This window comes from Xiphophorus hellerii, chromosome 8 (assembly GCF_003331165.1).
Source record: "Xiphophorus hellerii strain 12219 chromosome 8, Xiphophorus_hellerii-4.1, whole genome shotgun sequence".
Classification (NCBI taxonomy): domain Eukaryota; kingdom Metazoa; phylum Chordata; class Actinopteri; order Cyprinodontiformes; family Poeciliidae; genus Xiphophorus; species Xiphophorus hellerii.
The window spans coordinates 4,819,536-4,846,814 of NC_045679.1; the positions used below are offsets into that span (position 1 = coordinate 4,819,536).

A 27,279-nucleotide genomic window follows, 5' to 3' on the forward strand; every position below is an offset into this window, starting at 1 on the left:
CCTCGGCCAGACTATTGGAGAGTCTTCCTCTGGAAGTGGGTGTGGAGGGGGTTGGAGCCTGATTTACCCTACCCCTCTCCAATATATAAGACATTGCTGCAGGGACGAGCCACCAGACGGGTTGCGAAGGACCCTACCACACCAAGCCGCCTCAAGGTTTTGAAAAGAATTTGTGCAACACCTGATGCAGCTGATCCCAGAGAGTCACTGATCTGGCCCTTGTACTAACCAGGATGGAAGAAATCTACCTGCGGCGCAAGCCTACAGACCCGAGTTTGCTGGATGTCACCTCGGATTCGGACAGCTCTACTGACACTGACGACGACTCGGAAACCTCTAACGAACCCTTGCTACGGAAAACGACTACGATAACAGGAAAATCCCTATGCCTGAAAGGGCTGCTAACGCTTCTTGCCCTGCTGTTTGCTGCTGCTGTTCTTGCTACTATCTTCTACTTCATCGGAGTTGGACCGTGGTATCTTACGCATACAAGAGTCACCTATGTACATTCCAAGTACGCTAACTTCAATTGTTGGAATACAAGCACCACGGCTATTTTTGTACCATGGGACAACGAAACTTCTGTCCAGAACCGAACCGGACTGTTCGCCAAAGACAACGGTAAAAAGTACGTCGAAAGCCGAGCCTTCAAATTGAACGACTCCACTTTAGACGACCTTCTGAATCGCACCTGGGAGATCTACAACTACGACTTCCTCGACACCGGAGTGCTCTGCTGGATACGGGTTCTGCAATACAAAGAACGACGGACCGTCAGATGCAACTGGATTCACCCGGACCGAGGTATGCCAGAATGGCATTGCAACATGGCTTGTCGATCGCTGCTATTGTTGCCAAGTCAAGGGTACTGGGATACCGAAGTAGTATACCCAGCCCCACACAGGTCCTCAGGCTGTCGAGCCTGGCTTCCCCGAGAGGAGTTTTGGGGAGATTATCACCTGAACTGCAGGGTGGATGACAACATCCCAACAGCACCGCCGGGGAACTGGACCTTTCGAAATGCCACCCGAGGTACTGTTCCAGTTAACACAATGACGCCGCCTACACCTGATACTTTGACTAACATGACGGCTTTCCTGATCAGACAAGGACCTAGACGGTTTATATATCAAGCCGACCAACAGCACTGTTATAGACACCACTTTAGTTGGTTAAATCCTTGCCTCTGGAACAAGTTTGTGAAATGTGCGGGACAGAACTATATGGTTTCAGCCATAGAAGAATACTGGGCTGATTTGTGGCACTCTACACGCCCACTCCGTACAGAAATTGAAACCTGGCTGAACAACACATTCCCATGGGCATACATAGCCAAAGACCAAACGTTCTTTATGGGAGATTTCCCAGAGGGGACAGTGCGCTCTCTTACTGGGTTAGATGAGCTACACATTGCCAATTTGCGTACACAACTCCTTCCAACTCCTGATGACCTTCTGAGCGCTCCTAAAACGGACTTTGCAAAAATTGACAAATGTGTCGCCAAGAGAATTTTTGAGAGCCTAAATGACACCTGTTGGAAGAAAACCCTCTCATCGCCACGGTGCGACCTCTGGCAGGTTGGCAGCGCTTTTCACTCTACCTGGAGGTATAACTGCCCTGATCCTGAGAAAGCTCCCACGGCTAAATGGGCCTTACGAGCCTGGTACGAGGATTACTATCGGAAGTGGGACCATGAGTGGTGGGGACTCCAACAAAATGAGTTTGAAGCCTGGGTAACACCATGCCTTACAGAATCAACAAACTATTGGGTCAAGTACCAGTACATTGCTACGGTCTACTCTAAGGACCGCATGATTTGGCCTGGGATTTTTTGGAGACCTGACAGTTACGTAAGCCCGCGACCTTGGCGCATGACTTGTAAAAACAACACAAGAAATATCCTTGAATGTGTAATAGGTTTAGCCAGAAGACCCTGCCAACAGCTTCGCGGCTGGGAAAGCTACTGCAAAGACCACTATGCAGATGAGTATGACACTCACTCTTCTGAAGTCACTTGGCGAAAATTCAATGGAACATGGAGAAGGGCAATAGTGAGCGGAGGGACGTGCACCGATGCGATCCTAGGATATCATCTCCAAAAGCGCAAGAACATCCTTGGCCTTCCCGTTCCGTTCATCCCAAATCCCCTTATAGCCATCGCCGAAGGACACGCTTTCCGGAAAAGTCTGTGTGATGGCAACATCGACTCAGGGTTCGAATGGGTAGGACCTAACCTGTTGTATTCCAATCTCACCTGCTCCACCACCACGGAGAATTGGCAGCAATGTGGAGAAGGCTCTGATCAACATGACTGTTACTGGTACGAGACTATGGGGGCAACATTGGTGACCGCTATTTCTGAGGTTGCGGAAGAAGTTGCTCATGTGGTGGAAGAAGGCCTCAACATTGTTGAACAATGGTTGATGAGTGCTTTGAGTCTGCTGTGGCCATACCTCTTGGGCCTCCTGGGCGTCGCTGTGGCGTTGATCATCGGTAAAATCGTCCTGGAGGCGTGGCTAAAAGCACTGTGTCGTTGTAAAAAGAGGAACTACCAGCCCCTCCCCCCGAAGGAGGAGCCTACTTCTGCATAAGAGAGAGCTGCCGTGTGCCTGCGAGCCATTCAACTTTCACCGCAGCTGTTGACAAGACCTGATCCAGAGGGACCATCATCTCACATCATGGAAGCCAACTCTTCGACTAACTCTTCAACCAACTCGTCGAATCCTAACTCACTTTTTGCACCGATTCAAGTGAGTACCCTTGAGCATTTAGGGATTACCCTGGCCTGGGTAGTCTTCTGCCATACCGGTCCTTGGCCCAAGGGACATCCGATGAGGATCTTCGTCGCGCTACAAGGATATGCCAAACTTATCCTCCGCCCATTAGTGCTCCACAAATGGGGGTTGGCTTCATCCCTCTTCGCTTGTTATCTGATGGGCCGTACCCGCATTAATTGGCGCAGGGGTGTCGTGGTCTGCCTATGGCTCATCACCGATACCACAGCCCTGATATTGGAATTGGTCCTTGGGGGCATGCAAGCGACACGAACCGCTCCATTTAAGATCCTCACGGCTGTTCTAGAGGGGCTTTTCGCAGTATCCATCCTTGTATACTTGGCGCGCCAGGCCTTGTCTATCAAGGGTCGGGGACGGCGAATTTGGATGCAAAAGTGGATAATTCTGGCTCTTTGGGCAACGGTTTGGGGGATCCTGGTGGTCCTCTACTGGCTCCGTGAGACCTCGGACCTAGCCATTGTTGTATGGCTGATGACCTACGCGGCAATATTCCATGATTCAGCTCATGTCTATGATCGAGGTGAACCAGCTCCAGATCATGATATTCCGGCTCCTGTGATTAATTCACCCTGGCTCGCAAAACAAGCCGGCACACGGGCTTAAAACCAGCCTACTCTCTCAGCTTTCGCTTTCGCATTTTTGTCGTTGTAAGTAAATGTAGTTAATCAATAACCACTGATCATGAAGTTACCTGGGTTGCTGTTTTTCCTCAGGCATCAACCTGCTGTGTGGGGTGTGGAATCACTGCAGAATCTTATGGATTCATTTGGGTGGCATCGTCCTCCCGCTGGTGTCACAACTGCGTGAGCAGTCATTTCACCGATGTAACGGCAATTCTCTGCGCCACTGGGCGAGAGGATTTGCCCTACATTGCGGCTTCCACATCTAGAACCCTGGAACGGGTGCACAAAATCGTGTGGACCTCTGCGTTTGGCCAACAAGACGAAGAGCTTACAACATCTCCGCTGAACAGGGGACTACAGCTGCCCATAATTCAGAAGTTATGGGAACACCAGCTTACTCGGCAATGCCTCCCAACTTTACATCTTCTGGATGGCAGAGTTGTGGCAGTGGGCCAGTACCTGCCGCCTACATGTCCCATGTCTCCGGATTTGTTTATTGACGTCGGATGCCAAGCGAGCAGTGCGACTAACGTGAAAAGTACCCAAACTGAGACCCTCAGTTCATCTCACCAAGCATGCCAGACTGAAGACACCCTTTCCCCTTCATCTCCATCACCAAGTGATATGGCTTTCCAGGATCTGCTGGCAGAGTTGGACAGCTACTGCAACAACCCATCACCGATGCCAGACTTCGGGATGGACCTGCCTACGCCTCTGCTGCCTCCGCCAGAACGTACCACCCTTTCCGTCTCAGGCGGATCTACACTTGACAACGATTTGGGCGCAGAACTCTGGCTTTCTCCGCCGTCCAATCTGACGGAGTATGAGATTGTGGATTCCTGGACACCTTCGTCGTCTCCGGTTACCTGCTACGAGCGGGACATCCTGACTGCCGATTGTGGTGATGGACTTGACCTCTTTTGACTTTGGACTTTGTGGATTCTGCGAAGCACCGTCCGATCTCAAGGAGGGGGTGTCAAGAAAACTGGCATAGGGTGTGAGATCTTTCCGGGTGCATGCAGAAAAGGTGCATAGAGGCCTAAGAGAAAATAAGTAATCTTGTAGTTTGATTAAAAGTTAATTACGTTGAATAAGTAAAATGTAAAATAAGTAAAACATAATCACATAATAACCTTCTGAAATGTATTTTCTGAAATGTGATCTTGATCTGTCATAGTTCCTGTAATGATTTAACTATGGAATGATTATGATAGATGATTTATGGTTGATGAATTATAATAAGTTAGATGTGATTAATTATTAACTGAGGATCAAAACTTGTGATAATTTGAAGTCAATGTTCAAATGAGTTTAATACAGGTTGAATGTGTTTAATGATTGTAACAGATGGAAAAGTGAGTTAGAGAAAGAAGAGGAACTTATGGGTGAGGTCCTGATAACAGGAAATGTCGCAAGCAGTTCTGAACAGATGGCCAGGGAGCACAGGATGGGTGGAAGTTGGCTAAGACGGACTTTCCACACTAGTCAGCAGACAGGAGGGGCCATCGGGGCTTTGCAGCAGATATTCAGGAAGTCACGTAGACCGAACACTCTACATACACACACATGGTGGAGAGATGCATAAAAAGGGGCTGAAAAGAGGAACCAGTCGTTCCCAGTCCGGCGGCGCAGAAGGAGAGACAACTCACAGAGGAGCAGATTAAGCTACGGACCGCACTTCAGAACCACGGGGAAGCTCGGACTTCACACCGCAAGAAAGGACTGGGTCCCAACGCCCCATCTCTGGTTCCTTATTCGACCGTTGGTCTCGTCTCAACCCAGCAACTTTAAACTCTGCAACAAGACTTGGAGGAAGGACAAAGCTCCCCCAGGGATGAGGAACCGGGTTTTGTAAAAGGATTCAGACCCGTTCTGCTTTATTCCCTTCCTAAAGAGGGTTTTTCTACACAAGGCAAAGACCTCAACCAAGGATGCTAGAAATTCCTGTTGCCAAAGATCCACCATCGACTGGGTATGAGTTGAATCTGCTCATTGAAATTCCATTTCAGAACATGCGACTTAGCACTTAGGGAAAGGAGACAGAGTAGTATGATTGTACATGTGAATTTTATTACACTGTTTTTGATCTATATACGATTGATTATTGATTTGTATGTCGCATATCCCTGCTTAAGCTTGCTTAATAAATTTATACTACAAAATTCTAATGAGGTTGGTGGACATTGGAATTAATAGAGTCATTTAATCTTTGTCCAGTTCTTTTAATTAAGGTAAAACTAATGTACATGATTCCAGTAAATAGGAGGCTTCATAATTTCCTTTGGTGAGAGTAAATAATGACCCTGGGACTTACATCTAAGTCACTAAACATAATCTAGCCGGTTCCAAGTGCAAGTTATGATTTAGAAAGTGGGCTACCGTTAACAGAAGTGGTTATTGGAATTATGCAGCTGTGAGGGCTACTCAGCTGATTGTTTCTTAACTGTAAAGGGTCATAACTTCTGGATTGGAGGTAGTTAGAGCTAGACGAGTCACTTTCGCCACCAGTTTAAATAGATTATCTCTTATAGAGTACTTTTAGGGTAATACCCAGCTCTTAGAGATTTTCCGGACCTGTTAGATGGAGAACTGGTCAGTAGGCAGCCCTGGTGAGTAGTGAGGAGTGGGCGGGGCTGACTATTGCAGGATAACCTTCAAACCACAGATAGATGTTGGAGGAATTTGTGGAATGGTCGGTCATCACACACGTCTTCTGGGACTGACCACAAATAAAGACCTTCTGGGAGGAAATGAAACAGGAGATTGAGGACATTCTAAGGACAGATCTCCCCATGGAGCCTCTTCTATTTCTGCTGGACATAAACACCAAGGATTTACTCACTAAAGATCAATGTTACATATTGTTGCACCTTCTGCTACTAGTAGCAAGAAAGACAATTACACTAAACTGGATTAAATCCTGTTCACCAACTGTTGCTGAGTGGAGAAAAACTGGAACATGACAACATGATGGAGCGTCTGACTGAACAACTAGACATGAAAATAAATCATTAAATATGAAGTTTAGAAAATAAATATTGGATTTGAAAATTAAATGTTTAGTTTGGAAAATACATTTTCACATTTTTTCTCTATGACATGATGAATAAACTAAAATATTGTTCTTATTTAATTAAGAATAATTAATTAATTTTTTTTACATACTTACCAGTTTTTAGTGTTTTTCTTTTATTTTTAAAGGTTAATCTTTTTTAAATATGTTTTGTACACCAATGTTAAATTTCTGGAAAGTCTAATATTTATTATAAACTAACAGCTGCCATCATAGGTGGGTTTAGTACCCAGATGTGATACTCTAATGACGTATCACATATATATTTCAATATATTTAAATATAGTTCAATATATTTTTAGTAAGTAACTGTGCAATAAACTACACAAGTAAGAGTAACAAAGTATTTGGTGAAATGGCTTTTATTAACTACTGTTTCACTGATCATAATGTGCAATGTAATATTACCCATTTATTTCAGCAGACATGAATAAAAATGAAGTTATGTGCACTGTTAGGTATTTTAAAACCAAAAATGGAAAATATTAATACAAGACAACAAATGAAGGTTTGAAGAAACCAAACATAAACATTTATCTGTGTATCATGTTTTATTTTATATGGATTAAAATGTGTTCTTCATTCAGTTAAGTTATTCGCATTAGGTTGCATATCAACAACATTTACTCAAGAGTTTTACATATGGAAAAATAGTCGTAATTTGTTTTTTGTCAAAAGTTACAGAGTAATTGAGTAAATATTTAATTAGTTAATACCTGCCCTTGTCTGTTTGAGCAATATCACTTTTACAGTTTCTAATAATGTTTTGCAGAATATATATTTGTTATGTGTAAGCCATTGTGACTTGTATAATTAATTGTTAAATCCTACAAAACAGTAACAATAATGTTAAAAAATCTACAGTGATTAATTTCAAACATGCCTTTTTTCTACCAATCATTTGTATATTTCCTGATGTGTAATAACCTTTTTTTAATGTTAGTAGCTATTACGTTGTGTCCTCGCTCTATTTTGAGTGGGAATTAAGCATGTCTCATTTAAACTTATCTGCAAAGTATAAAGATGTTGTTTTTTAATTGTATTAATTTCTTTTTGTTCCTGCAGAATTCCATATATTCAGATGTGGCCTACCCTGGAGAGACACATCTCACTTTCATTGCCCGAACTGTTTTTCAGCCATTGACAGAAGGGACAGGTTTGTTAATCATTTGGTTAACCAGGCAATGACTTTCAATATGGTGTCCAGCTGTGCATCAGCCCAGCCACCTGTCCAGCCAGCAGCTACCAACAGGAAACAGGAAACAGTCATGTAATCCACACCTGGTTTCCACCTCTTTCCCTTGACCCAGCACTACACCTACCAGTACATATTTTTGCTTTGGATGTCAGATTCACCACAATATATTAATTTTGTGATTTAATTGGAAGCTGCAGGCACAAGATCTGGACTGGGTTCTGATTCCTGTGTGGCGTCCTGGACATTGGACACTATGCGTTAGTACAATACTCATTTACATATTTACTGCATTTCTTGACACTTGTCTGACATATTTTTTCAGATTCTGAAACCTAAGCAAAGGGAGATTTTCTTCCTTGATTCTATCAGTGGCTTCACAGATGAAAACCACATCAAAACATTAAGGTTTTATAGGAATGAGTTTGAAAGTGGCATGTGTTCAGCATGTTGTTCCGTTGTTCCACGGAGGCAAAGGTTCAGCATTAATCTTCATATTTATGTAAGAGTAAATATCCAAATTGAATTTGTGGATAACGTTTTAATGCCTGAAATCCAATAGGACATACATTTTCTAAGCAGTCTTGTTTCTTTTTAAACAAGACATGGGTTAAAGCTGGACCATCAAGAGACCGTTCTGTCTCACATCTGTCTTTCATTCTCATACATGTTTATAATTTTTATGTTGTGAAATATACCCTTGCTAACTTTTAACTTAAAAACTTTGTATCATCAGAGAAGTCTGTCTTCAGATGTCATCTGGACCATGGACAGAATTTGTTGGCAATGATGTTAAGGTGAGATGTTCTGATGGGACACTTGTGGTTCTTTAGAGCTACAAGATGCTTATTTCCAACCATTCCTGCTTTAAATGTTTATAATCAATACTGTGGGTAAGGCTGTTGTCCTTTACCTCAATCTGATTGTTATAGTAATGACACATTAATTTTCTTCCCCCTTCTTGAATTTTCTCTTAAACACCACAGGGATTGCCTAAACAAGGACTGTCCAACAACTGTGTAATGTTTGTAGTGATGGTAACATCCGCCTCCACCCACCATATTGTTGTATGGTTTGTATAGACGTAATAATCACATTTTTCTCAACAGTATGCACTACTTTGTGATGGGAGCATCATTTGATTTCAGCGAGGTAAGGAAACAGATGAGAGTCTCTGCTTTCTGTTGGAGATTTCATTAAATGTGAAGCTGTGACGTCCACAGAATGATATGATGACAATACGAAGATGGTGGTCTCTCACTCTCTGGAGAAACTTCCCTGTGAAATAAGAACAATAATGGTGCACTGTACCACGTCATGTTACACATATGGCAGATTTTTAAAGAAAACCTTCAATTTGTCCTTTTAAAACAGGGGCCCCCAAAGTCGGCCCTCGAGGGCCGGCATCCTGCACGTTTTAGTTCTCTCCCTGGTGGAACCAACAACCTTTTCAGCGTGTCAGTTTTCTTCTTAGGCCGTCTAACGAGCCGTCATTGGATCCAGGTGCATTAAACTAGGGAGAAACTAAAACATGCAGGATGCCGGCCCTCCAGGACCGACTTTGGGGCCCCTGGTCTGACTGAACAACTAGACATGAAAATAGATAATTAAAAATGTAGTTTTAAAAATAAATACTGAATTTGAAAATTAAATGTTTAGTTTGCAAAATAAATATTTATTTAGAAGCTAAATATTTAGCTAAATTTTTATTTTCAAAAATTTAATTTTCAAAGTAAATATTTAGCTTGTGAATTAAATATTTAGTTTAGAATGAACGTATGGATGACATGGTGAAAATATTAGTTTGAAAAATGCATTTTCACATTTTTTCTCTATGACATGATGAATAAACTAAAATACTGTTCTTCATTTTTTCTTACTATCAATCATCACTACAGTCATGATCAAAAGTAAGTACACCCTCATTTTTATCAGAACTTCTCTCCTTCCTCATGAAGATTTTATCAACCTGCCTCTGATTTCACCTCAGAGCTTCTACTTCCTGGTTCTGTTGCTCTGAAGGAAAAAACTGCAAGCCAAGTGGACTGTGACGTCATCGGTTACGCAACATCCGTCACATTTACTTTCGGTTTGAATTTCCCTGTTCAGGTGCGGCTCCAGACCGTTAGTTGGGTCTCAGTCTGTTGTTTAAATTTTCTTCTTTAACTCTTTGGATCGTTTGAACAAACTGTAAGTTTGATTTGTTTATTTCTTGAATTTTTCATCACTTTAACTTTTTCCTGATTGTTTCTAATCTCTGACGTTTGGAGAAAAGTTTCACTTCTGATTTCAGCTGAAACTTTAATATCTCTGCTGTTTGAAGGCTAATCTACAGGATTATTAGATTATTGATGAACTGGAATCAAACAACATGATGAACAGCTGATGTTTCACTGTTTTCTTCTCCGAACTGATTCATGTTTTTATTTCCTGGTACCGAACTCTAGTCTCCACCATTAACGTCAGCAACAGTTTCCTGTTGCTTCCTTTCCAAATAAAAATATTATTAAAATGGGTTTGATTCAGTCAGATGATTAAATAGTTAATCAGTAATGGAGCGAATAATCCACTTGTAGAAATTAATAATTGTGAACTATAAGACTTGTTCAGGTTGAATCAGTGAATGTAAATGTTGCTCCATGTCTCCATCTAGTGGACTGATAGTAGAAGTGCAGCAGCTGATGGCAGCTTCCTCTGCCTCTCTGCTGTCTGACTGCATTCACCTGACACTGATATGAAGCAGAGAAGAAGAGCCAATCAGAGGAGGAGCAGCTGATCTTTTTCCAGCTCTAATGATGTAAAGGATGATCAGAGTTGATGTGCAGATGAATGATGTGTGTTTCCTCTGCAGGTGAAGGTAGAAAGTGTGTGTGAGCTGATGTGAATTCAGCAGCATGGATCAGTGTGAGGACAGAGAGGAGGGAGTCCCTCCCTCTAAAACCACTCTGTGTGGGGAAGATGAGAGCCAGAGCAAAGGTCAGAGGTGAGGTCACCATCTCTAACTGTCCACAGCCCTTTTCACACAGCGTTCACTATATCAGGCCAGAACAGACGTGGTGATGAAGCTGCTGCTGCTCCTCTTTGCTGATTAAGTTTTAATCATCATGTTTCTGTCAGGATCCATCAGAGACTCAAACCAGAACCAGAACCAGAACCCAGCTGTGTGTCCTTTAAGAGCGACAGGTCAAAGGATGATCTCATTGACTTTAAATCTCCTGGATCTCCACCATCAGAGAGGTGAGCTGTTTCTAACTGCTGTAACTGTTCAGTTTATATCTGTTATTATGACCATCCAATATTAATTTAACACACAAACACAAAAGTCAGAAGTGAGTTTAATTTCTAGATTGATATTTGGATTGTTCTCTAAATCTAAATTTTATTTATTTTCCAGACAGAGTAATGCTGAAAGAAAAAGGCTTTTATGAATTAATTTTGTGATTAAAGTTTCATCTCTGTGGTTCAAACATCATCCAACATAGTGGATTATTAACCATTTCCACAGTTAAGATAAAAATATCTCATGTGGATATCTTTCAGAACCAGATGGTCTCTAACACACATAAGCTATTGGGTCATTCTCTGAATTTGGTGCATTTTGTGTCTCACAGGTTTATCTCAAATATTTAATTCATTTATTTATTTGAGTTTATTTGATAGGGACAGACACACATCGACATAAACAAACTGAACAAAACAGCAGTCCCATGTTTGCGTCATAGCGCTATAGCAACAGCTAATTCGCAGCACTTGTCCCTAGATGGGCTTTTAAAAAGTACCTCTAAAGTTAAAATGATGATCATTTAAAATAGCACAGCTTGATGTTGACGACATCTACAAACAAACAGTGAAACATGAAACATCAAAAATGGGTACAGTTCTGTTTTTGACATAACCAGAGTTTAGTTTGTTTCTTGAACGTACTAAAACTGGTTACAGACTTTAAATCAACAGGAAGTGAGTTCCAAACTGCAGATCCTCTCATGGACAGAGCACTTTGAGCAAACGTGGTTCTTCGAAAGGGAACCTTACAGTTTCCATCTGAAGCTGCTCTAGTAGATCTGCTGTTGCCCTGCAGTCTCTGTATGCAATTACTTAATGGTGTAGGTGCATATCCATTTAAATACTTAAAAATCAATTTTAAAAGATCATAATTTATAAAATCAGGAAAGTCCAAAATGCCGAATTTAGCCAAAATGTGACAATGATGGAATCTGATTGGCTTTTGATATAAAACCTTCAAAGCCCGATTATAGAGACTTAAGATAAGATTAGATAAGATAAATCTTTATTGTCATTGTCATAAGGACAACGAAATTCAAAGGTGCCATCAGTCGGTGCACATGCCCAAAAACAAAAAATAACTGTCTCACAATTCACACACAACGCAAGACTCAACAAACAACTGGCAAAAAAATAAATAAGAACAGAAACATTCTCACATACATCATTTATGATGATTAATGGTTGTTTTTGATTGCATTTAGTTTTGTTATTGCTATCGGGTAGAAACTGTCTCTGAGACGGTTGGTTCTTGTTCTGGTTGCTCTTTATCTTCTGCCTGAAGGCAGCAGTGTGAACAGAGAATGTCCGGGGTGAGAAGTGTCCTTTGTGATGTGTTGTGCTTTTCTTAGACAGCGGTCGCTGTGCAGGTCCTCCAGTGAGGGGAGAGGGCAGCCAATGATTTGAGTACAGTTTGAGTCTGAGACCAGACAGTAGCTCCATAGGAAAAATGTGAGAGGATCATTGAGTTAAGAAAACATCTCTGCACAGTGAAATGTTAAACAATTTCTAATAATTTTAAAACAGTTTATATTTGATCTAACAGTTTTGCTGATTTTGTCAACATGGCTCCTAAAATTTAACTGAGCATCCAGAATTATTCCTAAATATTTTTCTTGTGATACTTGCTCAATAGGGTCCCCATTGATCTGAATATTCAAGGACTGTAATGATGTTTTCTTGATTGAAATGCAAATACATTTTGTTTTCTTTGTATTGAGAGTTAAGCAAGAATCATTTAGCCATAATGATAATCTCTGCAGGCTGTTGTGAAGTTTTTCACTGATTACAATACTGTTCTTGTCTGATGTATAAACAATAGTGTCATCAGCAAACATTTGCAAATTAACTTCAGGACAAATATCAGGAAGACTGTTAACATACAGACTAAAAAGGACTGGACCTAAGATAGTTCCTTGTGGAATCCCTGGTACTATTTTACAGAAGACAGATTTACTATTATTGATGACAACACACTGTTCACGATATTTCAAGTATGATTGAAACCAAGACAATGATCGTTCTGAGAAATTAAATGATGAAAGCCTTGAGATCAGTAAGTTGTGGTTCACCGTATCAAAAGCCTCTTCAAGTCCAGGAAAACTGCACCAGTGATTTGTCCCCTATCAAGTGATTGTTTAACATTTTCAAGCAGCAGATTTATAGCAGTCTCTGTAGAATGATTACGTCTGAAGCCAAACTGAAGAGGATGCAGAAGATTGTTACTTTCTAAATACAATAGTAGTTGTTCTAGAATAATTTTCTCCAGCACTTTTGACATGACCAGAACAAAATTTATTGGCCTGTAGTTACTGATTTCATGGGGACTTCCTGATTTAAAAATCGGTTTCACCAAAGCTTTTTTCCATGCATCGGGAAATTGCCCTGTTCTGATGGAAATATTAATTATGTGAGTTAAAGGTTCTACTAAAATATTGCAGTATTTCTTTTAAAAACATAGCATCTAAATTATACATATCATTTGCGTAAGAATTGCTTAAGCTATTGATAGCTTTTTGAACATCAGAGTAATGAATTTCCTTTATCTCAAACAAATCAAAACACTTTTTGGTTGGTTTTGTACCATGTACATCCATTGGAGCTGGTAGGAACTTTGATGCCAAATCTTTAACTGATGAGAGGAAAAAATCATTAAATGTTATTGCTAGCTGAGCAGGATCAGTTAGGATTTTTTCTGCTACCTTCATATTTGTAATCAGTGCGTACATTGGGACTCAGTAAACTGTTTAACTGTTTCCAGATCGTCTTACCATTCCCTCCTGCTCCTGACAAAACGTTTATGTAATATTTAGCTTTAGATTTGTACATTTCTTTAACTACTCTGTTCCTCAAACTTTTAAAAACAGCCAATCTGTGGTCCTTTTGAATTTAAAAAACAATTTTAGGGCATAGTCTCTCTTTTCCATTAACTGCCGAATGTCATCCGATACCCAAGGTAGCTGTATTTTTCTTCTTCCCTTCATTTGAGTTTTTAAAAACTTATTCATAGTATCACAAACATTGAGAATATATGTATTACAGCAATCATTTACCTGATTCTGGTTTAGGACGTCATCACAATTAACCCTTGCTAATTCGACCTCAAATTTGGGTCCATCCTTTCTTGGAATTTGTATTAAAATCTGTTTCTGTGTATTATAATGACTGACAAAATGATTTCGAGGTAATTTTCTTCCAATGAGAGTGATATTGTGGTCGGATAAGCCGCACACTAAGTTATAGGTTTTTATGATTCGACCAGGTTTGTTTGAAAAGGTTAAATCTATTAAGGTTTGACTGTTTTTGGTGATACGAGAGGGACCATTGATTAACTGATGAAAATCTAATTTTGCTGTCAGTTCTCTATATTTTCATATAATGCAACCCACATTTTTTGACAAAAATCAAGTATTGGAAATATCCATGTGTCTTGGTAATATAACATGCAAATATATTTTAAAATTATGTTTTGAAAGATTTGATGGTTTGTTGAAGCGTAGAGGTCAGCCAAATGAGCATGTCCCCACTGACCAATGTTAATTTTTCACTGAATATTAAACAAATTAAACTAACCAGTAACTGCAACTTATTTGTACCATTTTAAACATTTTTGGTATATTTTAACCTAAATAAGAGAAATATGAGAAAAATATATGAATTATTTATAAAATATCACTTTTTAATCATGTCCCTCCAGTTTTGTTTAACCCTGTAACAGCAGACCAATCCCTCCTTTTTATAAATAATGGTTCAGTCCAATTTCCTCAGCACCCTGGAAGTGACATCACTCAAGTTTTTTCCTGCTCACACTGTAAAGACATTTAAGTGTTAATATAGTTTCTTACCTATATTTGATTATTTTTATCCAAACATCGTCATTGTCAAGCTCAACCTTTCAACACCTTTAGGCATGTAAATGATAATTATTGTTGTTTGGGAAAAAGTAAAGAATGGTCTTTGAAACATATTAATTCTTGTTTTCATCATATCATATGTTGCTCCATAACCTAGCTAATGTGGACTTATGGCAACTTTTAGTAAAAATCTTCAACCCCGTTACAGTCTGGTCAACTGTTACAATGGGTTCAACCGTTACTTGATATATTGTTATGATTTATTTTATAATAACAGCAAATATTAGACTAATATTTGTTGGACTGTATGCAAAGTTTAAAGAATGATTCAGAAACATAAAAAAGCCTGATTTAATGTTAATTTTAAAGTATATTTTTCTGATTTATGAAAAGAGCTTTTACATCAAGTTGCCATATTTTACTTATCAGTCTAATTATTATGATTCAGAATCAAATAAGACATACATACAATTAGTTATTTTAATCAAGGGACAGAGGAATGAAATTGTCCTGTTATGGGGTTGAATTTAAAGCAACTTAAGTAACAAAGAAATTCTTAATACTGTTTGGGATTTCATGAATAAGGTGGGGAGACATATTTTCCTGGAGGTTTAAAGAGTCCTTCAATAGATGCAGTGATCAAAAACACAATTTATTGTGGTATATTTTTAAATAATCTGAGACGCCAAAATGTACCAAATTCAGAGAATCACCCAATTACTGCTGATGAATAACGGGGACAAAAATGACCCATAATGAACTCACTTTTCAATCAAGACACATAAACTATCATGTTGACATGACCTTTGACCCACAAACATTTAACTGCATTTTCTTCTGTTTAGCATCAGCTTAATTTTTCCAAATGAAACAGACTCATTTATTTAATCATATTAATATTAACACAGGAACACAAAGGCAGAAGTAAATTTCTGATATGTATTTTCTCGACCTACATAAAGAGAACCACAAACAACGTTTATTAGTTTTCAACCAAGCTTTTGCAAAAGGGGCAAGACACAGAAAACTGCTTCTTCAAGCCGCTCATCGTGCGTTCCCACACTCTGCTGCAGTGCTTAGACTTAGACTTAGACTTAGACTGACTTTATTGTCATTTTGCATGCACAGGGTGTATACAGAATGAAATTTCGTTGCATACGGCTCAGGACAATGTTTTGAGGTTCCAATGTTATGAGGTTACTCCAGAATAAAATAAAATACAGTATAAAATATGGATATAAATATGAATATAAAATATGAAGTGCAGGACTGACAGTAAAATGGAAGTTACTTAGCTATGTATATGTGCAAGGTATGAAGTGGAGACCAGTTTTTGAGTGCAGTCCAGTTAAGAGTTCAGCAGTCTGATGGCAAGTGGGAAAAAGCTGTTTCGGAACCTGGTGGTCCTGCACCGGATGCTGCGGAACCTCTTTCCAGAGGGCAGCAGGGAGAACAGTCCATGGTGGGGCTCTGAGGGGTCACTGACGATGTTTCGGCCTCGGGACACGCAGCGCTGGGATGAAATGTCCTGAATGGAGGGAAGGGGGGCCCCGATGATCCTCTCCGCTGTCCGCACCACTCTCCTCACGTTCTTCCAGTCGGAGGCGCTGCAGCTTCCACACCACACAGAGAGGCAGCTGGTCAGAATGCTCTCTATGGTGCTTCTGTAGAACGTCTTGAGGATGGGCGGGGGCAGGTGTGATCTTCTCATCCTCCGCAGGAAATACAAGCGTTTCTGTGCCCTCTTGACCAGAGACGTGGTGTTCACAGTCCAGGTGAGGTCGTTAGTGATGTGCACCCCCAGGAATTTGGTGCTGCTGACCACCTCCACAGCCGAGCTGTTGATGAGCAGTGGAGCGTGGCTGGGCCGGTTCTTCCTGAAGTCGACGATCATCTCCTTCGTCTTGTCAACGTTCAGGATCAGGCTGTTGTCTCTGCACCAGTCCACCAGCTGCTCCACCTCCTCTCTGTAGTCCAGGTCGTTGTCGTCTCTGATGAGGCCCACCACCGTTGTGTCGTCCGCGAACTTCACGATGTGGTTGGAGGCGAACCTGGGGACGCAGTCGTGTGTCATCAGAGTGAACAGCAGAGGGCTCAGGGAAGGCGTGAATGGGATGTGGGAGAGTGATCTTAACAGAAAAGGGCTATTCTGATAACAATGATGGAGGAACACAGAAACTACATTCTACACACAGGCAGTTTCACAAGTAAGGAGTATTTCAGTAGAAAGGGAAACAGCTGCAGAAAACATGTTCAAGGTTAAGGGAAAAATCAAGTTTTGTCTTTCACACAGTTTAACAAATTCCTCCTCTCTGGGGTGAGAACACTAAACCTTTAAATGAAAAACAATTTAGTAAAACTACTAATGTAAGAATGATAACAAAACATTATTGTACCAATTTCATTTCTAGGTTTATATTTGGATTAGTCTCTAAGTCTGATTAAACACAGAATAATGCTGAAAGAAAAAGAGGACCCCACATGGAAACACACCCACATATCTCAAACCTCCTCCATGTCCACATCACCTCAGATCTAGCCATCAGAACCTGATGGATGTCCCACACTGTCCTGAAGACCTGTGTGGACAGAACCTTCACTTCCACTGTCCCCAAGCTCTGGGAAACTGTCTCCACCAGCATCAGATCTAATGACAGTTTGGACTGTTTGAAGTCCAAGTTCAGCATCAACATTTTAAAATGTCTTCTAGGTGATTTTGGTGTTACTGCTCTTCATCCTTGTAGTTCATCTTCCTCTTTTTAACTTCACTCCATTTTGTTCATATGATGCTCTGTTTTTCTGCCTCAAGTACATTTAATGTGAAACTCTTGACTTTCTCTGTGAATACTGCTGGATGAATATTTCCTGACTTCCTAATTGTTCCTGGTTCCTCCACAGAGTGGACCAGCAGAGCTCAGAGGTTCCCAGTGGTCCGTCTGCCCAGCAGAATCAAACACAACTGGACTCAATATTTATGGTCTGTACATGAACAACAACTTTTCCAAGCGTTCTGTTCACAGTCATCTCCATGCTGCACTTTGTAGACCAGAGGAGTGTCAGTCTGTCCAACATCCATCTGGTGTTTGGCTCCTTGATTTCAGTCTGATGTTTCCTTCATCTATTATTCTATTCCAGACGCTGGAGGACAATATTGTCACTTTTCTGAAGAACGAGCTGAAGAAGATCCATAAGATTCTGAGTCCAGATGACCCAGAATGCTCAGACAGTCAGAGAGATGATGAGGTGTTGGAAGGTGAGGATGAAGAGCAGAGGAGGAGCAGCAGAGAGGCAGTGATGAAGATCACACTGAACTTCCTGCGGAGGATGAAGCAGGAGGAGCTGGCTGACCGTCTGCAGAGCAGTAAGAGGATTTCTACAAAGGTTTAACCTGATGGATAAATCACACATTTACTGAAATTTGAAGAGATGGAATCACATGCAAAACATCTTGAGAATAAAATTTTATTTAGTTCTTGATTTTATTTTTTGTCTTATTTTAGAACGTCTTGCTGCAGTTTGTCAACATCAACTTAAATCTGGTCTGAAGAAGAAGTTCCAGTCTGTGTTTGAGGGGATTGCTAAAGCAGGAAGTCCAACCCTTCTGAACCAGATCTACACAGAGCTCTACATCACAGAGGGAGGGACTGGAGAGGTCAATGATGAACATGAGGTCAGACAGATTGAAACAGCATCCAGGAAACTACACAGATCAGAAACAACAATCAGACAAGAAGACATCTTTAAAGTCCCACCTGGAAGTGATCAACCAATCAGAACAGTGATGACAAAGGGAGTGGCTGGCATTGGGAAAACAGTCTTAACACAGAAGTTCACTCTGGACTGGGCTGAAGACAAAGCCCACCAGAACATCCAGTTTATATTTCCATTTACCTTCAGAGAGCTGAATGTGCTGAAAGAGAAAAAGTTCAGCTTGGTGGAACTTGTTCATCATTTCTTTAGTGAAACCGAAGAAATCTGCAGCTTTGAACACTTCCAGGTTCTGTTCATCTTTGATGGTCTGGATGAGAGTCGACTTCCTCTGGACTTCCACAACAAGGAGATCCTGACTGATGCTACAGAGTCCACCTCAGTGGATGTTCTGCTGACAAACCTCATCAGGGGTAAACTGCTTCCCTCTGCTCTCCTCTGGATAACCACGCGACCTGCAGCAGCCAATCAGATCCCTCCTCAGTGTGTTGGCATGGTGACAGAGGTCAGGGGGTTCAATGAACCACAGAAGGAGGAGTACTTCAGGAAAAGATTCAGAGATAAGGAGCAGGCCAGCAAGATCATCTCCCACATAAAGACATCACGAAGCCTCCACATCATGTGCCACATCCCAGTCTTCTGCTGGATCACTGCTACAGTTCTGGAGGATGTGGTGGAGACCAGAGAGGGAGGAGAGCTGCCCAGCACCCTGACTGAGATGTACATCCACTTCCTGGTGGTTCAGACCAAAGTGAAGAAGGTCAAGTATGATGGAGGAGCTGAAACAGATCCACACTGGAGTCCAGAGAGCAGGAAGATGATTGAGTCTCTGGGAAAACTGGCTTTTGATCAGCTGCAGAAAGGAAACCTGATCTTCTATGAATCAGACCTGACAGAGTGTGGCATCGATATCAGAGCAGCCTCAGTGTACTCAGGAGTGTTCACACAGATGTTTAAAGAGGAGAGAGGTCTGTACCAGGACAAGGTGTTCTGCTTCATCCATCTGAGTGTTCAGGAGTTTCTGGCTGCTCTTCATATTCATCTGACCTTCATCAACTCTGGTTCTGACGTGATGAAAGAAACTCAAATACCTAAGGAATCTTCATTACTTAATAAATCTGACCTAAAATCTCTCCATCAGAGAGCTGTTGACCAGGCCTTACAGAGTCCAAATGGACACCTGGACTTGTTCCTCCGCTTCCTCCTGGGACTTTCACTGCAGACCAATCAGAGACTCCTTCAAGGTCTGCTGACAGAGACAGGAAGTAGCTCACAGACCAATCAGGAAACAGTTCAGTACATCAAGGAGAAGATCAATGAGAATGTGTCTGCAGAGAAAAGTATCAATCTGTTCCACTGTCTGAATGAACTGAATGATCATTTTCTAGTGGAGGAGATCCAACAGTCTCTGAGTTCAGGAAGTCTCTCCACAGATAAACTGTCTCCTGCTCAGTGGTCAGCTCTGGGTTTCATCTTAGTGTCATCAGGAAAAGATCTGGATGTGTTTGACCTGAAGAAATACTCTGCTTCAGAGGAGGTTCTTCTGAGGCTGCTGCCAGTGGTTAAAGCCTCCAACAAAGCTCTGTAAGGACACAGATTGTTACACTAGTTTTTATAGATAGGAATCTGCTAATTATGAGGTAAATATTCATGTTTCAGTTTATATATTGGTGCATTGTCTCTTCATTGGGGGTGTTGCACAAAATAGAAACAGACTTCCTTCAGCAGCTGGACATAGTGTTATATATTAAAGCAGCAAAACGTCTCCACTGTTAAAATGGAAATTGGATTAATATAGTTAATTGTGAAAATATATAATGCTATTTCCAACCTCCTTGTTACCTGTAGTTCAGTTCTTTGAGGCTGGAGGTCCAACTATAGAATGAACCAGTTCACAACAAATGCAAAGGTTGTGTAAAACAAGATAGTTCCTTCTCTGTCCAATAAGAACATTGTTGATTTGAAAGAACATAAATTTTGAAGAACTGTTTAATAACAGATTTTTCTCTCTGTCTCCTCAGACTGAGTGGCTGTAACCTCTCAGAGAGAAGCTGTGAAGCTCTGTCCTCAGTTCTCAGCTCCCAGTCCTCCAGTCTCAGAGAACTGGACCTGAGTAACAACAACCTGCAGGATTCAGGAGTGAAGCTTCTCTCTGCTGGACTGAAGAGTCCAAACTGCAACCTGGAAACTCTCAGGTAACTCTGGACACTTGACAAATTGCTGCATCGTAGGTGCAAAAAGAAACATTATTACTGATCCCAGCAGTTGCTTGGCCTTCTTATTTCTTCCACATGTTACAAATCCATCCATCCATCCATCCATCCATCCATCCACCATCGACCAGTTCAGACCTTGGGTTCTACCTCAATGTTCTCATTTTCTCATCATGTGATGAATTGTGTGTCTGCAGCTTATCAGGCTGTTTGGTCTCAGAGGAAGGCTGTGCTTCTCTGGCCTCAGCTCTGACCTCCAACCCCTCCCATCTGAAAGAGTTGGACCTGAGCTACAATCATCCAGGAGACTCAGGAGTGAAGCTGCTGTCGGCTGGACTGAAGGATCCACACTGGAGACTGGAAGCTCTCAGGTATGGAGGAACCTGCTGCAGGAGCAGAGAAGGTCTGATAGAGGAGGAAGAGGGAGAAATGTCTTTAGTCAGTCTTGTGACTAAAGACTGTGTGTGAGTGTGATGGGTTAAATAGTTTAATAGGGACTCTGACTAAATTAATAAATGAGAAGTTCAGTTAGATTTCCATGATGATCTACTGATGGCAGAAAGGACTTTAAAACAATATTTGATGGAGCTGCAGACCAATCAGCCCCACGAAGCAAAGATGAGAAGAAAAGTAACTCCATGTTGGTCAGATGGATGTTTAAAAGTTATGGGAGAGAAAAATAAAGAACTTTAGATTTTAAACAAAACTCACAACTTTCAGGATTTAATAAAATATAAATTACATAAAAAGTGAAGAAAACTATTCATGAGGCAAAGAAAGAAAGTGAAAATTTTAACAGTTTCATCAATTTAGTAGTTTGATCTCCTGTCACTTTGACCGGCGGAGGCTCTGCGTTTCAAGAAGGAAGTGAGGCAACAAATGTCTTTGAGGTGGATTTATTTGGGAGCTCCAAATCTTCATTACACCAGCACCCTTCTTTTTAGTGAAACAAAGAAGCTGACATTTATACCTGAGGCAAGTTCCAACACTTACACCAGGTAAAGGGGTGATCCAAAAAGAAAAGACAAACAAACACCATCCATCCATCCATCTTCTTCCGCTTATCCGAGGTCGGGTCGCGGGGGTAGCAGCTTCAGAAGGGAGGCCCAGACTTCCCTCTCCCCAGCCACTTCTTCTAGCTCCTCCGGGGGAATCCCGAGGCGTTCCCAGGCCAGCCGAGAGACATAGTCCCTCCAGCGTGTCCTGGGTCTTCCCCGGGGCCTCCTCCCGGTGGGACGTGCCCGGAACACCTCACCAGGGAGGTGTCCAGGAGGCATCCTGACCAGATGCCCGAGCCACCTCAACTGGCTCCTCTCGATGTGAAGGAGCAGCGGCTCTACTCTGAGTCCCTCCCGGATGACTGAGCTTCTCACCCTATCTCTAAGGGAGAGCCCAGCCACCCTACGGAGAAAACCCATTTCGGCCGCTTGTATCCGCGATCTCGTTCTTTCGGTCATGACCCAAAGCTCATGACCATAGATGAGGGTGGGAACGTAGATCGACCGGTAAATCGAGAGCTTCGCTTTTTGGCTCAGCTCTCTCTTCACCACGACGGACCGGTACAGCGCCCGCTTGACAGCAGACGCTGCGCCAATCCGCCTGTCGATCTCCCGCTCCCTTCTTCCCCCATTCGTGAACAAGATCCCGAGATACTTAAACTCCTCCACTTGGGGCAGGACACCCCCCCTGACCCGGAGAAGGCACTCTACCCTTTTCCGGCTCAAGACCATGGCCTCGGATTTGGAGGCACTGATCCTCATCCCGGCCGCTTCACACTCGGCTGCGAACCGCTCCAGCGAGAGCTGCAGATCACGATCTGATGAAGCCAAAAGGACCACATCGTCTGCAAAAAGCAGAGATGAGATCCTAAGGCCACCAAATCGGATCCCCTCAACACCTTGGCTGCGCCTAGAAATTCTGTCCATGAAAGTGATGAACAGAATCGGTGACAAAGGGCAGCCCTGGCGGAGTCCAACTCTCACCGGAAACGAGCCCGACTTACTGCCGGCAATGCGGACCAGACTCTGACACCGGTCATACAGGGACCTGACAGCCCGTATCAAAGGGCCCGGTACCCCATACTCCCGGAGAACCCCCCACAGGGCTCCCCGAGGGACACGGTCGAACGCCTTCTCCAAGTCCACAAAACACATGTAGACTGGTTGGGCGAACTCCCATGCACCCTCCAGGACCCTGCCGAGGGTGTAGAGCTGGTCCAGCGTTCCACGACCAGGACGAAAACCACACTGCTCTTCCTGAATCCGAGGTTCGACTATCCGACGGACCCTCCTCTCCAGGACCCCTGAATAGACCTTGCCAGGGAGGCTTAAGAGTGTGACCCCTCTATAATTGGAGCACACCCTCCGGTCCCCCTTTTTGAACAGGGGGACCACCATCCCAGTCTGCCAATCCAGGGGAACTGCCCCCGATGTCCATGCGACATTGCAGAGTCGCGTCAACCAACACAACCCTACAACATCCAGAGCCTTAAGGAACTCCGGGCGGATCTCATCCACCCCCGGGGCCCTGCCACCGAGGAGCTTTTTAACCACCTCGGCGACCTCGCCCCCAGAGATTGGAGAGCCCAACCCAGAGTCCCCCGGCTCCGCTTCCTCAGTGGAAGGCATGTTGGTGGGATTGAGGAGGTCTTCGAAGTACTCTGCCCACCGGCCCACAACGTCCCGAGTAGAGGTCAGCAGCACACCATCCCCACTATAAACAGTGTTGGTGCTGCACCGCTTCCCCCCCCTGAGACGCCGGATGGTGGACCAGAATCGCCTCGAAGCCGTACGGAAGTCTTTCTCCATGGCCTCTCCAAACTCCTCCCACGCCCGGGTTTTTGCCTCAGCAACCGCCCGAGCCGCATGCCGCTTCGCCCGCCGGTACCCATCAGCTGCTTCCGGAGTCCCACAGGCCAAAAAGGCCCGATAGGACTCCTTCTTCAGCCTGACGGCATCCCTCACCGAAGGTGTCCACCAGCGGGTTCGAGGGTTGCCGCCGCGACAGGCACCGACAACCTTGCGGCCACAGCTCCGATCGGCCGCCTCGACAATGGAGGCACGGAACACGGTCCACTCAGACTCCATGTCCCCCACCTCCCCCGGGACGTGTTCGAAGTTTTGCCGGAGATGGGAGTTAAAGCTCCGTCTCACAGGGGATTCCGCCAGACGTTCCCAGCAGACCCTCACAACACGTTTGGGCCTGCCAGGTCTGACCGGCTTTCGCCCCCACCACCGGAGCCAACTCCGGAACAAACACCGGACAAACACTACTTACACAAACCTAACAATAAATGATCCAACAAATATTTACATGCATGCAAATTATTAAAATTAAACTAATCTAAAGTCAAACAAAAGTAAATATAACTAAATATAAATCCTCAGAGTATTCCCCCTCTTAATGGAAGTTGGTATGCTCCAGGAGCATTCGTCTTCCTCTCTGATCCACCTTGCTGAGACACACCCAGAAAGGCAAATACTCAATTAACTCAAATTGAACTAATCTAAATCAAAACAAACTGACATTTCCCCCCCCCCCACATTCTCCGAACAGGAAAGATGGCCAGTCTCCCCACCCACAAAGAATGTTCACCAAATGTCACAATATAACTAAACAAAGAACTAATACAAACACATTTGAACTGAAAACAACATAATATCAATAATCAACATGGGATGGAACCCGTGGTCTCCATCACATCTCCACCAGGGGGCGACATCTGGAAAATGATCCAAAGAATGAAAGGAATCAGGAGAGAATGGAAATCCCTTGTTTTCCAGAGGAAATGAAGAATTGCAGTGAATGATGGTGAAAAAGTAGAATTGTGCTATGTGCAGTTTCTTGAGGTAATCACCGCTGGAACGTCTCATTCATGATACCCCTCCTTTTCACTCCTCAGCAGGCCACTTCCTACAGTTTCCTGCAGACATGTCTCACAAAACAGAAAGATTCTAACAGTCCTCAAATATAATAGTTAGTATTTATATGGGTTATTATTTTAATCCTATCAAGCTTGAAGCTTCTTCTTGGCCTCTGATTGCAACAGCAGGACAATCCAACATTTTAGTCTGACTTCATCTGGAAATATTTCTTTGACCCTGAATCAGTTTGAAGGCAGGCCAGCTCCTCATCAGAGCTGAGATCTTCTCTGTCCTCCATGCTGGAAATGTACAAGTCCAGCAGCTCCTGATCAGTGACATCAGAGCGTGACATCATCAGTAAAATGATGATGTCATTTCCCTCTCAGAGCAGCTTGGAAATCTGAGAGAAAAGATGCAAACAAAGACTCTCTGGACTGTTGGATCTGCTGGTTCTGGTTCCAGATGCTCCTTGGACACTTTCACAAGCCATTACTGCAGCTGCTGGATTCAGGATGCTGCTTCTTCTTCTTGGTCTCATTGTAAATGTGTGCAGCAGCGCCACCTGGTGGTGTTGGTTGGTAGAGGAAGTGCTGAAAGGTTGGAGGTGTTTGTCAGAGGTGTGTGATGATGGAAGCCTCTCCCTGGTTTGTGAGTCTGAGCTCAGAGATCAAATCTTTGATTCTTGTTGAACTCTTTGTTGAATGTGATGCAGCTTCTCCTTTTTAATGTTTGTATTTCTGGATATTACAGTGAGGCCACAGCAGGTTTTCAGCAGCAGGGCTGTTTAGTGTTTCATTCCTTCATCTGTGTGTGGGAGTGTGGATGGAACAGGTATCCAGGTGTTGTGTCAGAGTTTAGATTGATTGTATTTTAATGCTGATTATTAAATCAGGTTGAGCTTCCAGAAATGTTTCCTTAGTTTCCTGATGTCCTTTTAGGCTTCAGTGAGTTTCTTCAGGTTGTTACTGAGGGATTTCCTTTCTCCTCTCTGTTGGAGCTTTTCCTGTGTTTGGAGAAATGAGTTGTGCTGCAGCAGCACCAACTGTCCTTCCTACATCCACTGCAGTTTGCAATCCAAATGTTGGACTGTTCCTGTCTCAGTGGAGGACAATGTGTGTCTGAGAGACATGTAATGTCCATGTTTGCTGCTGAAAGAGACTGATGGTCTGACCCCCCTCCTCCTTTCAGGGTGGAGCCTGCTGGAGTCCCGTTCTTGACACCAGGTCCATGGAGACTGAGGAAGTGTAAGTGTGTTTTTCATCTGATTCATGACAACAAAGCAGCTCACATTCAACCATCTTCAAACTGTCACATCACTCATTCAGGAGTCATCATCAAAGTGTCAATAAATGATCAATAACTGCAGCTGGATTGTGTTTGTTCTCTCCATCAGATTCCTGTCAACTCACCATCGACACAAACACAGTGAGCAGAGAACTCAAACTGTCTGAAGACAACAGGAAGGTGACACGTGTGGAGGAGCTTCAGTCATATCCTGATCATCCAGACAGATTTGATTACTGGTATCAGCTGCTGTGTAGAACTGGTCTGACTGGTCACTGTTACTGGGAGGTCGAGTGGAGAGGATTGGTTTATATATCAGTGAGTTACAGAAGAATCAGGAGGAAAGGAAACAGTGGAGACTGTTTGTTTGGATGGAATGATCATTCCTGGAGTCTGAGATGCTCTGTTCATGGTTACTCTGTCTGGCACAATAACAGAGAAACTGGTCTCTCCTCCTCCTCTGACTCTAACAGAGTAGCAGTGTATGTGGACTGTCCTGCTGGCATTCTGTCCTTCTACAGAGTTTCCTCTGACTCACTGATCCTCCTCCACACCTTCAACACCACATTCACTGAACCTCTGATTCCTGGATTCTGGTCCAGTTCTGGTTCCTCTTCAGTGTTTCTGTGCTGAGTTGAGTCTAAAGAGTCTAAAGATTTTCCTCCTGTCAGAGAAACTCTCTCACTGTTGAACAGATAGTTCAGTCTCTACAATCTATTTCTTGGTGAAACAATTCTGATTGAGTCCCTGGAAACTTTTTCTTCTTCCAGTCCTTTAAAGATGGAAGCTGGGATAATTCCAGGATTATTCCAGGATTATTTCAGGATCCACATGTTTTGCTGTCTGTTTCCAGTCAAAGCTTCACACTGAATATCAAGATGTTGCTTCTCTTATTTTTTCCTTTCATTCATCAGATTTCATTGAAATGTTGATCAGTTTTTCTCAATCACTGATCATTTTCTGTTTCTATCGGCTCCTATTTTTCTCAACATGTCAGATTTGAATATTAAATCTTCCTTTTGTAAATTTGCTGCAGTTTTTCTTCATGTGTTTTAAATAAAAACATTTTTCTTCTGCATTTGGTTCATTTGCTGCTCATTCGGTTCTTTTCCTGTTCAAATTTTATGGCTCCATTTTGCCAGATCACATAGTAGCATTTCTACCTAAAGCCAAACATTAACAGCCAATCCATGTGATCGGTATCTGTGATCGGCAGTGATCGGACCTCATGGTGATCAGAACCGGCAGGAAAAACCCTGATGGGAGCGTCTCTACCCAGGAGTAATATGATGGTTTAGAAGTTCATTAAAATCTTTTCCGTTTTGAAAGAAGCTCACATTTGGGGAACTTGTGAATGATTACATTATTTATCATACTTGGTTCTGCTTA

General features: G+C 42.7%; 1 protein-coding gene and 3 long non-coding RNA genes across 4 annotated transcripts; 2 read left to right on the forward strand and 2 right to left on the reverse strand.

The window, feature by feature from the left end:
- The first annotated feature begins 7,778 nt into the window (after positions 1–7,778).
- Positions 7,779–8,971, forward strand: LOC116724637 (uncharacterized). Its single transcript, XR_004340192.1, has 5 exons — positions 7,779–7,946; positions 8,423–8,483; positions 8,673–8,723; positions 8,796–8,838; positions 8,910–8,971. It is a non-coding gene; the product is annotated as an uncharacterized LOC116724637 (long non-coding RNA).
- A 1,609-nt stretch (positions 8,972–10,580) lies between these two features.
- On the forward strand, positions 10,581–26,523 carry LOC116724457 (NACHT, LRR and PYD domains-containing protein 5-like). The gene is made up of 9 exons (XM_032570176.1): positions 10,581–10,669; positions 10,804–10,923; positions 17,721–17,799; positions 17,958–18,183; positions 18,323–20,114; positions 20,552–20,725; positions 20,941–21,114; positions 25,795–25,850; positions 26,000–26,523. Exons 1-9 carry the CDS (start codon positions 10,581–10,583, stop codon positions 26,521–26,523), a joined length of 3,234 nt encoding a protein of 1,077 aa, XP_032426067.1.
- LOC116724642 (uncharacterized) lies at positions 17,573–18,016 on the reverse strand. Its single transcript, XR_004340198.1, has 2 exons — positions 17,960–18,016; positions 17,573–17,801 (listed from the first exon to the last, which is right to left on the reverse strand). It is a non-coding gene; the product is annotated as an uncharacterized LOC116724642 (long non-coding RNA).
- LOC116724671 (uncharacterized) lies at positions 21,624–24,452 on the reverse strand. The gene is made up of 3 exons (XR_004340227.1): positions 24,356–24,452; positions 23,137–23,145; positions 21,624–21,679 (listed from the first exon to the last, which is right to left on the reverse strand). It is a non-coding gene; the product is annotated as an uncharacterized LOC116724671 (long non-coding RNA).
- Positions 26,524–27,279: the final 756 nt, after the last annotated feature.